This window comes from Sus scrofa, chromosome 10 (genome assembly GCF_000003025.6).
Source record: "Sus scrofa isolate TJ Tabasco breed Duroc chromosome 10, Sscrofa11.1, whole genome shotgun sequence".
Taxonomy (NCBI): Eukaryota; Metazoa; Chordata; class Mammalia; order Artiodactyla; family Suidae; genus Sus; species Sus scrofa.
Genome location: NC_010452.4, coordinates 41,411,385 through 41,430,276, shown reverse-complemented (window position 1 = coordinate 41,430,276; position 18,892 = coordinate 41,411,385). Strand labels below are relative to the sequence as shown.

At 44.4% G+C, this 18,892-nt stretch overlaps 1 protein-coding gene across 46 annotated transcripts in view; it reads right to left on the bottom strand.

Annotated features, from left to right (window-relative positions):
• SVIL (supervillin) overlaps positions 1-18,892 on the bottom strand; it is a 286,393-nt gene that overhangs the window by 32,474 nt on the left and 235,027 nt on the right. For all 46 annotated transcript variants that reach the window (XM_021064788.1, XM_021064756.1, XM_021064759.1 and 43 more), the window contains 5 exons: positions 13,650-13,797; positions 7,841-7,930; positions 7,665-7,751; positions 5,523-5,700; positions 2,086-2,258 (listed from right to left, as the gene is read on the bottom strand). In XM_021064788.1, the coding sequence (XP_020920447.1) occupies positions 2,086-2,258; positions 5,523-5,700; positions 7,665-7,751; positions 7,841-7,930; positions 13,650-13,797 (676 nt within the window). The remainder of the gene's footprint in view (positions 1-2,085; positions 2,259-5,522; positions 5,701-7,664; positions 7,752-7,840; positions 7,931-13,649; positions 13,798-18,892) is intronic.

Below are 18,892 nucleotides of genomic sequence, written 5' to 3'. Positions count from 1 at the left end.
GGGTTGAAACAGCAACTATTCATAATCAACTCATGACTTTTTCTTTTCAAGTTAATCCTAATGGGGAAAACACACTCTAGTTTGATGAACTAGCAGTGGAGCCCTGTATTAGGAAGTAAACAGAGGGCTGAAAGTATAAAGGCAGAGTTCCTGACGTGGCTCAGTGGGTTAAGAACCCAACATAGTGTCCCTGAGGATGAGGGTTTGATCCCAGGCCTCACGCAGTGGGTTAAGGATCTGGCATTGCCTTGGCTGTGGTGTAGGCCTGCAGCTGCAGCTCCAATACAACCCCTAGCCTGGGAACTTCCATATGCCGCAGTGGTGGCCACAAAAAGAAAAAAAAGAAGTGTAAATGCTTATTGACAAGCATCACCCCTGGTCAGGCAGAGAGAAGAGAAGGATATGACAGTGTGGGTGGGTATCAGTCTAAGTCAAGACGTGGCCTCATTTGTTGCGATTCCACCGAAGGCTGTGAAAATTAGACATCTTCTATCAAAAGTCTTTACAGAAAAGACTTACAAAAAAGCAGGCACCTTGTAAGGCATGGTTTAGTTCTTTTTTTTTTTTGCTATTTCTTGGGCCGCTCCCATGGCATGTGGAGGTTCCCAGGCTAGGGGTCCAATCGGAGATGTAGCCGCCTGCCTACGCCAGAGCCACAGCAACACGGGATCCGAGCCGCGTCTGCAACCTACACCACAGCTCACGGCAACGCCCGATCGTCAACCCACTGAGCAAAGGCAGGGATCGAACCCGCAACCTCATGGTTCCTAGTCGGATTCATTAACCACTGCGCCATGACGGGAACTCCCTGGTTTAGTTCTAATATCTTCCTGGAGGCAGAGGGAACAACTAAACGACCTCTTGAGGCCTCTGCTCTCAGATTTAGGATTGTAACACGAGGCTGGGTTTTCACTGTGGACCAACAAAGGTATATGTGTCCCCGAAAAGTGGAGATAAACTACATAAAATGTATGCCAAGAAACCTTGATTTCTCTAGCTCATTGTTTTAAAAAAATATGTATATGCTAGAGAGAAATATAGAAAATGATTTTGGTGGGATGAGGTTTTAACCCTGAAGAAATATGCATATTGACAACTTAACAACTCACATGGCATACAAAATCTGAAATACACTTATTATGAAAAGATATAATAAAAATGTTCAGCCACTTCATCTAAGTACTCTATTTGAGTTTCCTGGTGGCACAGCAGGTTAAGGATCTGGCATTGTCACTGAAGCAGCTCTGGTTGCTGTGACGTGGGTTTGTTCCCTGGCCTGGGAACTTCCACATGCCATGGGCATGGCCAATAAATAAATAAACACTCTATTTCTAAAAATAAATTAGGAAGTAGGTTTATGAGTGTAATAGGAAAATTAAAATTACAGCAAGAATATTCAGAATACCAAGATCATACATGCAAACATCTCCACTGAGAAAACCACTGTTTCAGCACTGGGGAACATGTGTGGCTGGGCAGATCAAAGCAGATGGCTTGGCCTGAAGTGGGACGAAGGTCTGGGGCCTGCCTTCTTACTCTCATCCTCTGCCCCATCCCGATGCCCCACACTCCCCTCAACCCACATCGCAACTCCAAAGAGCCCCAAGGACCTGTCCAAAAAAAAAAAAAAAAAAAAAAAAAAGTGAAAAGCACCGCTATATGCATTCGTTAGTAATGGAAAAAAAAAAAAATCTAGAAGTAGGCAAAAGCAGCGACTCGGCCCACTTTCCTGTGAGCGATCAAACAATCTGCTTTCTAATAAAATGAAGTAAGACGTTACGTTTGGAAACCGGTTGAATTACAAAGCCCGGCAACCTCCTTTCTTCCAACCTTTTGAAAGAAAACTCCACAAACCAGGATAATGTGACTTAACCAAGCGAACAGGTGTGCCATGCTGTTATGAATTCCTATGAGAAGCCTTTACATTCCAACGCAGGCTTCCTGAAGGTGTGTACCTATATGCGCGCACATGCAAACTTATTCTCCATGAGTGTCTCTGAGCACCACGACCGGCCTTGGAGAGGCAGCAAAAAATGATGCAATCACCGAATTGCTGGTCTCCCAAGCCGGAGACTGAATACTCACTCTTCTCTACTTTCATCCGCTTTGATTCCACGAAGGCCACGTTCAACCTCTGCTCGGTGTATTCCTGGAGGAGGTCTTCTCTTGCGGCCAGCATTTTCAGGGGGTTTTTGGAAGCCTGGACCCGACGCTTGGGCCTCACGGCACGCTTGTGCTCAGCCACTGAGGAGGTCAACCTACAAAGTGAAGCAGAGCTGGGTGTGGCCTTGGTCTGCAGTTTCACCCAAGCCTGCTTGCCTGCAGGTCTCTGACCTGAAGCAATGGGCCTGCGATTTAATTTCTTTCTTTTGTTATCTGTCTTTTTTTTTTTTTTTCTTTCTGCTTTTTTTTTCTAGGACCGCACCTGCGGCATATGGAGGGTCCCAGGCTAGGGGTCTAATCGGAGCTGAAGCTGCCAGCTTATGCCAGAGCCACAGCAACATGGGATCTGAGCCGCACCTGCGAGCTACACCACAGCTCAGAGCAACGCCGGATCCTCAACCCACTGAGCGAGGCCAGGGATCGAACCCACAACCTCATGGTTCCTTGTCAGATTTGTTAACCACTGAGCCACGACGGGAACTCCTATCCATCTTTTCTTTAAAAACATTTTTCATTTTTTTTTTGGGGGGGGGTCCCACCTGTGGCATACATTAGTTCCCAGGCTTGGGGTTGAATCAGAGCTACAGCTGCCGGCCTATGCCACAGTCACAGCAACACCAGATCTGAGCCATGTCTGTGACCTATACCACAGCTGCAGATCCTTAACCTACTGAGAGAGTTCAGGGATCGAACCTGCATCAGGTTCTTCACCCACTGAGCCACAGTGGGAGCTCCTGGTTATCCATCTTACAACTTCTCCTCTGCCCACCACTCCACTGATAAAGAGTCAGAGGATCTTGGAGGTGGAAGATGCAAGTTGATTGAGTTCAAGATCCCAGCCCATCCCAGGAGCCCCACTCACACCAAAACCCGTGCTCTCCACCTGGAGGAGCAGCCAGTGCCTCATGGGCAGCCCATCTCCCTCTGGACCACTCTGCAGGGTGGAAGTCCTTGCCTATTATCACATCCCGCAACATCTTTTTTTTTTTTTTTTTTTGGATTTTTAGGGCTGCATATACAGCATATGGAAGTTCCTAGGCTAGCTGTCGAATGAGAGCCATAGCTGCTGGCGTACACCACAGCCACAGCAATGTGGTATCCAAGCGCCTCTGCGACCTACACCACAGCTCACAGCAACACCGGATCCTTAACCCACTGAGTGGGACCAGGGATTGAACCCATGTCCTCCTGGATACTGGCCGGGTTCCTTACTGCTGCGCCACAATGGGAACTCCACATCCCACAACATCCTCATGACGCCTTTTCCTGCTGGCACAGAACGCCCCTCTCCTTCTTTGGGCTCTGAAGCCCTCCAAGAACGTCCAGCCAGCCATCACTTCTCAATTTAATCCTCTTTCCTCCACACTCGGCTTTCTCTTTCTGTCAGTTTTTCAGTTCCCTCCCCAACTCCCCTGTCACTAGCCTCCTCTCCCATCTACCCTGCAGAAAACAAAGCATGATTTTGAAGAATGATTTTGAAATCAAAGAGGCCCGTGGGCATTCCCCGGGGACTGAGCAGTTAAGGATTCAGTGTTGTCACTGCTGAGGCGTGGGTTTGATCCTTAGCCCAGGAATCTCCACGTGCCATGGACATGGTCAAAAAATAAATAAATAAAAGAGATCCACAAACCAACTATGACCTTCTCTCTCTCTCTCTCACACACACACACACACACACACAGCTCTGGGGGAGAAGACCAGACATGGGAAGTTGGGTGGACTCAGTGACACTATTTCCCAGCAGATTCCAGCTGCTCTTAATGTCCCATTGCAAGGATCTCTGTACCTGAGGTGCTCTTGCATATATAACATTGTCTCGTGTGTGTGTGTGTGTTTAAATTTTATGTAACAATTTAAACAGTGACATTTCAGTGAGATGACTGAGAAATGGTTCAGTAATCACGTACACAAATTCCCCAAATATTACTTAAAGGTGGGACACATTTTTCCCAAATGGTTCATTTTCTTAAGGCAATACATTGACAAGCCTGAACAAACTGAAAAATGCAAAACATGTATCCAGAGGGTCTTCAGAAAGGTGTATGACGACCCCACAGACTGCTGGAAGAGGCGGGCATGCTAACATATTTGGATGAAATAGACAAGCGTGGTGGATGGCTGTGGGTTTAGGCCACCCTGCACATGCTTCTGGCTTCTGCTAAGACGGCCTTGACTTTCCTTTGGGGGAACAGCCTCTCTGCACGCCCCGCCCCCTTGGGCTAGGCCCCGCCCCCTCGGGCTAGACCACCCCTGGCCAATCAGCATCTTCCATCCCTTTCGCCACAACGACAGTTTTAGAGCTGGTGCAGGGCTGGGAAAATCAAGCCTGCAACTCCTCCTGGGAGTTCCTTCCTCCTTCCCAGAAGCTGCCTGAGTTAGGGATGGCCAAGGAGATGGGGTATAAACCTGGAGCAAGGGGTGGCCATCCCCGACCATGTACGAGACTTTGTTCTGAGCCTGAACCTCATTTTACGCCTGTACTTTTCAATGAGTGAACGTATACCCTCCACACCTGTCATGAGCTAAAGCCACAGTCTGACCTGCCTTTCTTTGTGGCACTTGCCACTAAAGGTATCCTACCACCACGAGCACTTTTCTTAGGTGGTTTAATCACATTCTGCGTGAAGAAGGACCCTGGGACATCACTGAGAAAACCCTCCGATCTATTGATTTTATACAGGCTTGCAAGGGAAGGAAACATGTTTCACTGATTTTCTAGTGAGCTGCATTCATCAGAGCCCAGGTGATCTAAACAGTTTTCAAAGTCATGAGTAAGAATTCAACATGTTCCTGTTGTGGCTCAGCAGAAATGAATCCAACTAATACCCATGAGGATGCAGGTTCAATCCCTGGCCTCGCTCAGTGGGTCGGGGATCCAGCGTTGCTGTGAGCTGTGGTGTAGGTCACAGATGTGGCTCGGATCTGGCGTGCCTGTGGCTGTGGTGTAGACCAGCAGCTGTAGCTCCGATTTGACCCCTAGCCTGCGAACTTCCATATGCCGTGGGTGCAGCCCTAAAAAGCAAAATGAAAGACAGGCAATAGAGATCTCTGCTGAACGCTATTCATCTACAAGTCTGCAAAACAATATCAGAGTGACATGGAACGCCCAGCTAAGTTATTTTCATGGTCCAGGCACGTGATGTCAATGCAAGATTACTGCTGGAGGGAACGCCTGTCCTGGCTCACAAGCTCCATTGACCCCTCGACACTAGTGTCTGGATCTATAGAGAATGATTTGGCTGTTATGCATCTACTGCAAAAGGAGTCATAGTGAGAGAAGATTCTAGAAAAGTGTTGTGCAGAGGCTGCTGAAGGGATCTGTTCTCGGCAGGTGAAAGGTGGGACCTGTAATAACTCACTTGGGGGCATAAGGATCAAAAATGACATCGAAGTCCTCGTCCAGCTCCACGGGGCTTCTCGGGACAGCAGAATCCATGCTGCGGTAAAACTTGGCAAAGGTTTCGTCATCATCCGGCTTCATCACCTCTTTCACAGACTGGCCAGTGACCGTGAGGACCGTTTCTTGCATCCCACCAACTATCAAGAAGCAAGCAAATCGATGACTTGAGATCTGCATACGAACATGACCCCAACTATGCGTTCCTACATCTTAAAAATTATTTTCTACCCCCTCCCCCACCTCGGTCCAGGAGAGGAGCGAACACAACAGTGATGTCCAGGGTTTGGTGGCTGCTTTCTGAGCATCATCTGGTTTCTCAGGAAAGGACTTCTGGTCTGAACAAAGCTTGCGCTATGAGTCATAGGAGAGATAGAGGCTCAAGCCTACAGAGAATTTCTTAATTTGTTCTTTTGGCTCCTGAAGGCACAGCAAACCTCAATCTCACTCTAGAGCAGAATGTTTTGGGTGAAAACTTTTTTCTGTAAAGGGCCACGTAGCAAATATTTTAGGCTTTGCCTGGGAGGTGATTTGACTCATGTTGCCCTAACACGACTCTGCTGCTATAGCACAAGAGCAACTATTACCAGTACAGACACAAATGGGCATGACTGTGTGTCAATAAAACTTTATTTCCAACAAGAGGTGGAGAGCTGGATCGGTTGCTGACCCTGGGGCTAGATCACAGATCACTATTACATACAGGAAATAAACTTTGAATCATTTGCATTCTTTGCTTTGTCAGCTTTGTTATTACACTTTTGTATTTCTGGTTTAAAGTGGTTGTTTTATTTCCAACCTACTAGGGGCCACTTGTCAATAGCAGGGACACCAGTGCTTAGCATCTGAAAAGTTTCAAGTACTGGATATTTTTATTAAGCAATGAGGCTACTTTTGCATGTTGCTCTTTTATTTTACATCCTTCATGGACTTCTGTATTGAAATGTTTATTCACAGAATTTTCTTCTAGAGATCATTTATGATTATAAGGTATAACAGCAGCTGCTACCTTATTGGGAATTGACGTATACAACTGAAAGGTCACTTGGCCCAAGATCATATTGATTTTGTGTAATAATCTGCTTGTAAGGTTAAAAGTAAAATTATCAAGAAAACACAATCCCAACTGGAGGACATCCCAAGGGTTTAGATTCAGGAACAAATGTGTTATTGGGGACCCCCTATTGAGAAATTACCAACTGAATCAGAGTTTGGTAATCTGTTTTGACCAATGATTTTTTTTTTTGTTTTGTCTTTTTAGGCCACACCCCAAGCATATGGAGGTTCCCAGGCTAAGGGTCGATTTTGAGCTGTAGCTGCCAGCCTACACCACAGCCACAGCAACGCAGGATCCAAGCCACGTCTACGACCTACACCACAGCTCTCGTTAATGCCAGATCCTTAACTCACTGAGGGAGGCCAGGGATCAAACCTGCAATCTCATGGTTACTAGTTGAGTTCCTTATCCACTGAGCCACAACGGGAACTCTGATCAATAACTTCATTTTTTTTTTTTTTTTTTAACCATTCCTGGGGCATGTGGAAGTTCCCAGGTCAGGGATCAAACCCATGTCACAGTAGAGATCAGAGCCATAGCAGTGACAATGCCAGATCCTTAACTCAAGGAGCCATCAGGGAACTCTATCACTTCATTTCTTAAAACTTAACAACAGGGAGTTCCTGCCATTGCCCAGTGGGTTAAGAATCCAACTGAAGCAGCTTGGATCACTCGAGAGGTGTGGGTTTGAATCCCAGCCCGGTTCAGTGGGGTAAAGGATCTGGCATTGCCGTGGATGCAGTGTAGGTTGCAGCTACAGCTTGGATTCAATCCCTGGCCTAAGAACCTCCATGTGTTCTGATATGGTGCGGCCATTACAACAGCAACAACAACATAACAACAAAGATAATGCTCATGGCATGAATTGGAGATTGGTGAAGTTATAAGAGAAGACAATTTAGCTGAGGAGAAAAAGCAATCAGAGTTGGGCTTTAGGGATTTTGAGGGTGGGGCAGGTGTTTCTAGGTTTCCTGAGCTACCCATGGAAACACAAATCAGCAGGGCTACAGGCACGTGACCAAAGCCTCCCCCCTGGTCTGAGTGTACCTTTGTTATTCAACCTTCTTAGAAAGGTTTCCAGCCTGTCCAACTTGAGGTCCGATTCCAACTGCATGTCTGGTCTGGCTTCGATATCTGGGTGGTAGAAAACATGCATGAGTGAGAATCACAGAGGGCTCTTCTGCTCACAGACCCTTGGGCACCTCAGCTGCCTGGCGACTCACCTTCCAGGGGTTTGGAAACTGGCGTCGTGCCCCTCGGCTTACTGCAAATAGGGGAGGCTACTGGGGTGATGGCGGTGGGGGACGCCAGACCTGTGGACCAAACAAAGGAGCACTGAGCATCTCAAGGTCACTTTTGAAAACTCCCATGACCCTGAGCGATCACCATGAGTTTGAAGGGAGATTTAACAATACGGAGAATTCACACACATGCATCTCACACGTGCACATGCACGCGCGCGCGCGCGCGCACACACACGTGTACATTTAGCAGGGACTATGACCACATGACCACACGTGTAAAACCACTGCCGGTGAAGGCAGGGCTATATTGTTCCTAAGGCCTGCAGGGCTGTCTCATACTGAACAATGAATACAGAGCCTGAATATGTTGATGGCATGAGAGCGTGTAGAAGGCAATCAGAATGTACTGGAACAAATGAAATAGTGAGTCCTGGAGGCCTTTGGAGTAGTGGAAGGAGCTGAAGTGAAAGTGTTAAAGTCGTCCTCGATATTCACAGTGGATTGGATATTGAGGGATGACTTTAACAGGACTGCCCACTTGACCCCAGTGGGTACCAAAATCCAGACACGCAGTCGTCTATAAAACAGCATATTTACATATAATCTATGCACATCCTCCCATATGCCCCAGAGAACTCATGATACCTAAGACAATGTAAATGCTCTGGAAAGAGGTGGTGTGGAAACTTTAAGGTTTGCTTTTTAGAATTTTCAGGAATTTAAAAAAAAACGGTTTTGGTTGTGGTTGGTGGATTCTGTGGCTATGGAGGACACAGAGGGCCCACCTTGTCTAGGCTGTCTCTGCAGAGGAAGGGGAGCGTGGGCTTGTCCCCAGCCCTGAAGTCTTCCTCCAGGCTGAGGGGACCTGGGGACAGTCTGGCCTATGGGGGTGGCACTCAGAATGTGGTTCTAGGAGTTCCCTGGTGGCTCTGTGGATAAGGATCTGGCTTTGTCACTACTGTGGTGTGTGTTTCTTAGCCTGGGAACTTCTGCATGCCCAAGGCATGGTTCAAAAAAAAAAAAAAAAAAAAATGTGGTTCTATTCAGCAACAGCCCAAAGAGTGCTAAGCTTTGTAAGAAAGACACAAACATAATCACTCATACTGGTTGTGGTTGTCAGAGGGCAGCACCCAGCTTGAGTGTGTCTGTGAACTACTAATATGCTTCAAACCCCCCAATTTTTTTTGGCCATACCCACGGCATGTGGAAGTTCCTGGGCCAGGAATCGAACCTGTGCCACGGCAGTGACCAGGGCCACTGTAGTGACAACCCCAGATCCTTAACCTGCTGTGCCACCAGGGAACTCCCCAAAGGGAGAGATGTTAAGAGAGGCATGAAAGGCAAAGACAGGAATTCTAGCATGAAGAAAGCATGTGATTGGAACAGGAAACCTTTGTAAAGACAAAGGTGGGTATTTTCCCCAACCTACATAGAAGGGATTAGAAAGGGAATTAGTGTCCTTACAAAGAACAAAATGTGGAGCTCCCGTTGTGGCGCAGCGGGTTACAAACTGGACTAGTATTCACGAGGATGCAGGTTCGATCCTTGGCCTTGCTCAGTGGGTTAAGGATCTGGCGTTGCTGTGAGCTGTGGTATAGGTTGCAGACTCAGCTCCGATCTGGCGTGGCTGTGGCATAGGCCGGTGGCTGTAGCTACGACTGAACACCCAGCCTGGGACTCTCCATATGCCTCGGGTGTGACCCTAAAAAGACAAAAGGATAACAAAGAAGAAAAAAAGAACAAAATGAGACGTTAATGTTCTTTGTACCCGTTTGTCATACATGTGAAGCCCTTGGATGAGGCTGGAAGAGTCCCTCTAGGAACCACACCTGGAGAAGATGTAAATCACTGTCACTCACAGGTAGAGTGTCACTGAATGAAAAGCTCTGCTCCTCCCTCCTGCGAGCTGCACAAGGATGTGTTAGAGCATAACTTTTTTTTTCTTTTTTGGCTGCACCCGTGGCACATGGAAGTTCCTAGGCCAGGGATCAAATCTGGTGACCTACGCCATAGCTGTGGCAATGCCAGATCCTTGACCCCCTGTGCTAGGCCAGGGACTGTGCCACCAGAGAGACAACACCAGATCCTTAATCTGCTGTGCCATAGGGGGAACTCCTGGCGTGTAACATTTTTAAGGAAAAATACTGAATGTAGTTCAGGTAAAAAATGGAAGCCAAAATATTGTAAATTACTCAAAGAAAAATGTAGTTTCAAACTTAAATTCTAGGAATATTCTAGAAGCACTTCTCGACATGTACATATACTTGCCTCCTGATGTCAATGACATTTTAAGACCTGCAAAGGTTTATATGGCTGAGAAAGGAAACTTTCTTGAAAGATAGTAAGTGAAACTTGGTATCAGAGGCTGAGGCAGTAAGTCACCCTTTACTAAAAAGATGTGGAGGAACCACTGACAAGTTCATCAGCACAGACACAGGTCTGACTCACAAATCCACCCTGGGGCGGCCCTTTCCACTGTCAGGGCGCCCTCTGCTGCCTGTTGAGGCAGCAGCATGCAGGCGCGCCCAGAGGTGGTCCTGCCCTTTCATGCTCCAGATTTAGGATTTTCCCTTGATGGTGCGGCGGGGAGCGGGGGTGGTGGGGAGCCGGGGGTGGGCCCAGGCATGTAGAATTACATTTCACGATGGTAAAACAAAACAAAGCACCCCCACCCCACTTTGCATGAATTCTATGGGCAATAACCAGTCACTACTCTCTCTAGGAACATTCCCCATCTCTCTTTTTTGAATTTTTCTTTCTTTCTTTTTTTTTAAACTAAATTTTATTGGAGTAGAGTTGACTCACAAAGTTTGTTAGTTTCAAGTGTACACCAAAGCGAATCAGTTATACGTATGCATGTATCTATTCTTTTCTCTCCCATATAGGTTATTACAGATTACTGAGTCGATTTCACTGTGCTACACAATAGGTCCTACTTAGTTCTCTCTTTTCTATACAGTAGTATGTATGTTAATCCCAAGCTAATTTGTCCCTACCCTCCATGTTTCCCCTTTGGTAACCTTAGTTTTTTTTTTTTTTTTTTTTTTTTTTTTTTGGTCTTTTTTAGGGCTGCACTTGCAGCATATGGAAATTCCCAGGCTAGGGGGTCAAATCGGAGCTGCAGCTGCTGGCCTACACTACAGACACAGCAACGCCAGATCCAAGTCACATCTGTGACCTACATCACTGCTCACGGCAATGCCAGGTCCTTAACCCACTGAGCAAGGCCAGGGATTGACTGGCATCCTCATGGATACTAGCTGGGTTTGTTACCACTGAGCCACAACAGGAACTCCCTGGTAACCATAAGTCTGATTTCACATTTTTCTTACTCGAAGGTACTTTGAGTACTTCCCTTCCAGGAAAATCCTAGGAGATCACAGAAATCTGTGGAGAACTCATGGTTTTTTTTCATTCGATTGAAAGTACAAGAGAATTATTTCCTGAACAAAGTCATAATAGCACCTGTTAAATAAGGATCACTGATTTATTCAGGAATAAGGGAGAGCAAGCTCCTCCACTGAGGGACAGGCAGTTCTCTGACTTTGCTCTCCAAACCTGCCTAAGAGCAAAGCTACTTCCTCTGACATCTCTGTGGTCAAGGGCAGTGGTATATGGAGTAAGGGCCCACCTTCAAATAAACTGCAATTTTTAAGATGGAAAAGGGAAAAAGAAACCCAGGTAAAAAAGTCATCAGGGAGTTCCCGTTGTGGTGCAGTGGAAACGAATCTGACTAGGAACCACGAGGTTTCGGGTTTGATCCCTGGCCTCGCTCAGTGGATTAAAGGATCTGGCCTTGCCATGAGCTGTGGTCTAGGTCACAGAAGTGGCTCAGATCTGGTGTGGGTGTGGCTGTGGTGTAGTCTGGCTGCTGTAGCTCCAATTAGACCCTTAGCCTGGGAACCTCCATATGCTGTGGGTATGGCCCTAAAAAGACAAAAAGACCAAAAAAAAAAAAAAAAAAAAAAAAAAAAAAGTCATCAGGATGAAAGTCCAGGCTAGAAGTTGAAAGATCTGAGTTCTGGTTTAAGTTCTCAGCTTGAGTTCTTCTTAACCAGGCTAGACCTTAAGAATCTGCCTTTGTTAACCTAGGGGTGAGAGGTCACGTAAAGCAGCTTAAGATGAGTATAGAGTGCTATAATTTGGTGAAGAAAATACTCAAAAGCTATCTCATTCAGAGTAAATTATCTTCTGTTATCCTTGGACAAGTCCAAGGTTAGTTACAGAATAAATATGTGGAGTTCCCATTTGTAGCTCAGTGGTAATGAAACCGACTAGTATCCATGAGGATGCGGGTTCGATCCCTGGCCTTGCTCAGTGGGTTAAGGATCCGGCGTTGCTGTGAGCTGTGGTGTAGGTTGCAGATGCTGCTCGGATCCCACATTGCTGTGGCTGTGGAATAGGCTGGCAGCTGTAGCTCCAATTCGACCCCTGGCCTGGGAACTTCCATATGCCACAGGTGTGGCCCTAAAAAGCAAAATAATTAAGTAAGTAAATGGGTTAGGATGCTTCCACCAAGATTTGGGTAAATCACAGTACAGGGGTTTTCCCTCCCTCAACACTCACTCCTTTCCTTCTGCAAATATTTATCATGAACCAATGAGCGAGGCATTATTTATGAGTGAGGATCTCAAAAGGGTTTGAGAAAAGCAAACTTTAAAGGAGAGAGCCTGGGAACTTCCATATGCTGCAGGTGCGGCCCTAAAAAGCAAAAATAAAAAAAGTAATTATAGGAAAGGAGTAAGATTTGTTAGCAGATTTGCAAAACTGCTTTTGAAACCTGGGCTCCATTTCCAAATGGCTGTTTTGAAATGTGACTAACTGAATTATATGTTTTGTGTTGAAGATGATAATGTTGTAAGATTTTCTTTTTGTCTTTTTGCCATTTTTAGGGCCACTCCTGTGGCATATGGAGGTTCCCAGGCTAGGGGTCGAATCGGAGCTGTAGCCACTGGCCTACACCACAGCCACAGCAATGTGGGATCCGAGCCGCATCTGCGACCTACACCACAGCTCACGGCAACACCGGATCCTTAACCCACTGAGCAAGGCCAGGGATCGAACCCGCAACCTCATGGTTCATAGTCGGATTCATTAACCACTGAACCACGACGGGAACTCCGATAATGTTGTAAGATTTTTTAAATTATGTTTTATGTTACTGAGGTACAGCTGATTTACAATGTTGTGTTAATTTCTGAAAAGTGATTTAATTATATATATTAAATTATTCTTATTCTTTTCCATTATGGTTTATCACAAGATACTGAATAGAGTTCCCTGTAGCTATACAGTAGGACCTTGTTATTTATCCATCCTATATATAGGAGTTTGCATCTGCCGATCCCAAACTCCCAGTCCTTCCCTCCCTCCCCCCCCACTCCTCCCCCTTGGACCCACAGGTCTGTTCTTTCCGTCTGTGAGTCTGTTTCTGTTTCATTGATATGTTCATTTTGTGTCCTATTTTATTTTTCAATTTTAGTTTCCACATGTAAGTGATATGATACGGTGTTTGTCTTTTTCTGACTTCATGTCATGTGAGCATCTCTAGGTCCATCTGTGTTGCTGCAAATGGTATGATTTCATTTGGAAAAGGTTTTCAGTAAGACTGTCTCACAAAACCTACCTGGAAAACATATGCACAGCTTCAGAGAGAAAACTACAAAGGAGCATAGCTTGATGTTTCACACTGAGCCACCCTCTGCCCCGAGGATGCGGGAGTGAGCACACAGGTACACACGCACGCACACACACACACACACACACACACAGACGCACGCGCGCTCACCTCGTTTCACCATCCTGCCAGCCACGGTAAACTGGGTGGAATCGTTGGCAGCCCCTTTGCCCCTGGCTTTCCAGGCGTCTTCTCTCCCGGTGATGAGGTGCTTTCTCTCTTCGATGGTCATCTGACTCTCTCGACTTTCTGTGACCCGCTGAGGGTACCAAGGAGAACAAGGGAGAGGAAATCAGAGAGAGAGAGACACTTTAGCGTGGCGCATCCCTTGAGCTGAAAAACAAGGAACGTGGGGTCCTACATCGTCCCCTCCCCTCCAATGTCCAGAACTCTTCTATCTGAAATAGGCTTGGCTTCCTGATTTCCAGCTTGGATTAGTCATCACCACCAACAGTATTGGGACTTAGGTGAAAACGTGCATCGCTCTCCGCTCATCTGTTTTTAACACTGGAAGCTCAAAATGTACTTTGTTTTTAAAATTTTTTATTAAAGCCTTGTTGATTTACACTGTTTTGTTAATTTCTGCTGCACAGCAAAGTGACCCAGTCACACAGTCAAAATGATACTTTGTAAAAAGAAACAAAAAGAGAGACTGTCTTCTCTCCACAGGTTTTATGGTTCGTCTATTTTAGGTATCTAGTTAAACTTGGTTGACTAGGGATCTTCATCTACCATGCTCGCAAAGAACATGGTCAAGTCTAGAAACTTTATCCACATCACCACACGAGGAACACGGTCAGTTATAAAGCAGGGAAAGCTGCTTTATAACTGACCGTGTTATAAAGATTGGGAGTAAGGTACGTCTACATGGCTGAGATTCAGTCTAAGCCATGAACAAGGATCTCTTCTTCATCACCAAGTGTATTTCTTTTACGGAGAAATCACTGCCAGAACTGATTTTGAGATTCTTGGTAATTTAAATTAGGTGAAAAAACCTTTTTCTCAAGAGACATGACAACGATAAAATATGGCTCAGATTCTAGATGGGATGGGGGTAAGGGGCTAAAAAGAACATTATTGGGGGGGAATTAATACAACTGGGATATGAACTGTGGATTAGATAAACAATGTATCACTGATAAATTTCCTCCCCTTGTTCATCATATTGTGGGGAGACAGGCTACACGTTGGTGTCCCCCCAAAAACTCCCATGTTGTGATGTAATTCCTAATGGGATATACCAGGGAGGTGGGGCCTTTGGGATTAGAGCCCTTGTCAAAGAGGCCCTGGCCTCTGAACTACATGAGGACACAGTGAGTAGACGGTGGTCTCAGATCCAGGAAGTGGTTCGTCTTATCTATCTTATCTACCTACCTACCTATCTTATTTATCAATCATCTACCTTATCTATCATCTATCTTATCGATCTACCTACCTACCTACTACCATCTATCTTATCTATCAATCATCTATCTTATCTATCTATCTATCTATCTAGGAGAAAAGGGTGAAGCAGGAAGTGGGGGATTGAGGGCTAAGAGGGGTCAGGGAAGGAAAAAAAATGCCAACAACTGGTGGATCTGGTAAAGGGTATATGAGAGTGTCCTGCCTACTTGGATGATTTTCCTGTAAAAAATTTTGTTTTAAATTTTATTAAAATAAAAAATTATCAACAAAATTAAAAAAAAAACCCTTTTCCTTAATTCTCTAGCTTGTGATTGGTGAGATAACTCTAATTCCAAACACTCTCTGAATCACATACCCTTATAAACTATGAGGTAGACTTACCAGGAAAAAAAACCTCACCAGAACTCCAAAAAAGAGATTAAGTCTTCTTTGAAATGAAGTTTTAGGAGTGAATTTTAATCAAATCAATATGGCACTTGCCTTAAAATAGTTAAAAACAAAACCAAAAAAACACAATGTATGAAGTACCAATTCTCCGAAGACCCAGATGTCACCAGTTCAATGGACACAGGGACATATCTCAAAGCCCTAGGTGTAGTGGGCGCTGTGGTTAATGACTCAGAAAAATGGTAGCCCCAGATCAAGAATTCCATTTCCTAATGCACTCAGATTCTCTTGCAGCTTCTGGGAGATGGTGATGGATGTGCATCTGGGGATGATCCGGGATTTAAAACTTCTAATATTTTTGCTTTGTTTGCTTGCTTTTTTAGGGTTGCACCCAAGGCATATGGAGGTTCCCAGGCTAGAGGTGGAATCAAGAGCTACAGCTGCCTGCCTACAACCACAGCCACAGCAACGCAGGATCCGAGCCACATCTGCAACCTACAGCACAGCTCACGGCAGTGCCAAATCCTTAACCCACTGAGCAAGGCCAGGGATCAAACCCACAACTTCACGGCTCCTAGTCGGATTCCTTTCCTTTGTGCCACGATGGGAACTCCTAAAGCTTCTAATAATTTTGCCAGATGTTAATGAATATGCTTTTCACCCACTTCTAAATGATAATATTAAACATAAAAGTTTTGGCTTCTTTAGTAATTTCACCTTAAATTTCACTTTGTAGGGTTGGTTTAGAGCCCCCTAATCCCTTTTATCTGATGTTAAATGGCTCTAGAATACATTTATTCACTTCAGAAATTAATAAAGTATATTACAAACTGCTATTAAATATTAGAATTCAAAATGTGAAACGTGAACCTACATCTTTATTCATGCACTTTTTTCTCTTTAGCTTAAAACTTCGTGATTATCTTGTCTTGCTTTTCCCTTCTAAGTTTCTATTTCCTTATTTAAATAAGGATGTAATACATAGTATAGTAAGTGTTGTGCCATATTTCAGGTTTATCCAGGTTTAGCTGATGATATTTAGGATTGACTGCAATAGTAAGAGAGTTGGGGCAGAATATGAGTAGAAGCCCTACCTCATTGGTGAGGTGGTGAAGCTAGATTTCTTGAATGGTACACAGGATTCAAAATGGTGATAACGTTTTTGAAAACTGAGAAGTACTGATGTGTCACTGTACCTTAGTTCTCTCAATTGACACATGCTTTTATGATATCTTCCTGGAATGTCATTTCACTGGAGGTGAACAGGATACAAATTTCAAAATTTAAATAATGTCCTATCTCTAAAGCTCTCCAGCTGAGAAGAATTTTACCCTTCAGTCTGCACGAATCCTAATCATTCATGTTCTGCTCTTTTGTGTACTGCTCCCTGTGTCAGAAGCACTTAGTGAGGTGTGCACTGGGATTTCTCAGGTGTACTGAGGCACACCTGCCAGTAACAAGATGGTAACCTGAAAACATTCTTGCATATTAACCCTTTGCATAGTTTCTAGCTCTGTCTTGCCAAGTGTCTGTCCATCCCTAAGACACACCTTTCTCTTTCTTCCCAACTCTTTCAGGGCCTTCTTTCTCTCTCCCTCCATTCTCCCTCTCCCTCTGTCCTTCCCTCCCTCCCTATTTCTCTCTCACCCCCCCTCCCCTTTCTCATCATTCTGCTCCATGTTCATGGGATCTATACTTGAGAGAGTAAAGGATAAATGGATAAAAGGATGCGAGGAAGAAGAAAACTTGAAACCTGACAAGAGAGAAATAGTCCATTTAGTTAGGCAGAACTTGTGAGCTGTTTAAATGTTCTGTTTCTCTCTCTGGGCCCCTGCATTGTTGCATATTGATACCAGGACCGCTGGAGGTAGGCATCACTGATATGTAATGTTTATCTGGAAAAACTGTCCAGAAGTAAAAATATAGGATTTTTTAGGCTATTTTAATTTTGAAGTGATAAAAACACAGACTGCCCCTGTTATTTTTCTTTGAACTAAAAACTATCTGGAGAGATAGTCCATGTTCATGGATGGTAAGATACAATCTTATCAAGACGTCAGTTCCTTCGAACTTGATCTATCAATTTGGTGTGATTCTAATTGAATTCCAGCTAGTCATTTTGTGGAAATTGATGAACGGACTCTCAAGTTTATATGGAGGATCACAAAACCTGGATTAACCAACCTAACATTGAAAAGAAAGAACAAGGCAGAAGACTGACACTTCCCAACTCCAAGAATTACTATGAAACTATGATAAGAGTATTATTACTATCAAGACATTGTGGTACTAGTGGAAAAAAGAAACAAATAGATCAACAGAACAGAGAGCCTAGAAATAGAGTCACATAAACACACTCTTCTAATCTCTGCAAGAAGCAAAAGCAATACTGTGGAGAAAAGATAGTCTTTTCAGCAAACGGCACTGAAATGACATCCACCTGTAAATAATAAATAAAAAGAATCTAGATGCAGACTTTATACCCTTCACAAAATTTAATTCCAAATGGCTCATAGGCCTAAATGTAAAATGCAAAACTGTAAAATTTGTGGACAATTACATAGAAAAAACTTGAGATGACCCCGGGTTCAGTGATGACTTTTTAGATTCAATATAAAAGGCAAAATAGATGAGAGGAATAAGTGATAAACTGGAGTCCATTGAAATTAAAAACATTTGCTCTGTGAAAGACACTGTCAATGGAATGAGAAGACAAGCTACAGACTGGGAGAAAATATTTGCAAAAGGCATATCTAATAAAGTACTGCTATCTAAAATCATTTATCGTACATATATAGACTCTTAAAACTCAACAAGAAGAAAACAAACAGCCAGTTAAAACATGGGCAAAAGATCTGAACAGACAACTCACCAAAGAAGACAGGCTGATGACAAATAAGCAAATGAAAAGATGCTAAACAACCAATGTCATCAGTAAAATGCAAATTAAAACAACAATAAGATACTTCTACATACCTATTAGAATGGCCAAAATCCAAAACACTGACACCACCAAATGCTGGCGAGGATGTGGATCAACAGGTCCCACTGCTGGTGGGAATGCAGTATGACGGTACAGCCACTTTGGAAGACAGTCTGGCAGTTTCTTATAAAAAAACTAAAGAAACTCTTACCATATGATCCAGCAATCATGCTCTTTTCTATCCAAATGAGCTGACAACTTATGTCCAGACAAAAGCCTGCAATGGATGTTTACAGCATCTTTATTCCTAATTGCTAAAACTTGGAAGCAATCAAGATGACCTTCAGTAAACAAATGGATAAACTAGTCCATCTAGACCAGGACTACTATTCATCGGTAAAAAGAAATGAGCTAACAAGCCATGAAAACGCATGGGAGATCCTTAAATGCATAGGACTAAGTGAAAGAAGCCAATCTGAAAAGGCTACACACTGTAGGCTTCCAACTTTATGACATTCTGGAAAAGACAAAACTATGGAGAGGGTAAAAAGATCAGAGGATGCCAAGGGAGGAAGAGGGGAGAGAGGGATTGAAGAGGCAGAGCACAGAGGGTTTTAGGGCAGTGAAACTACTCTGT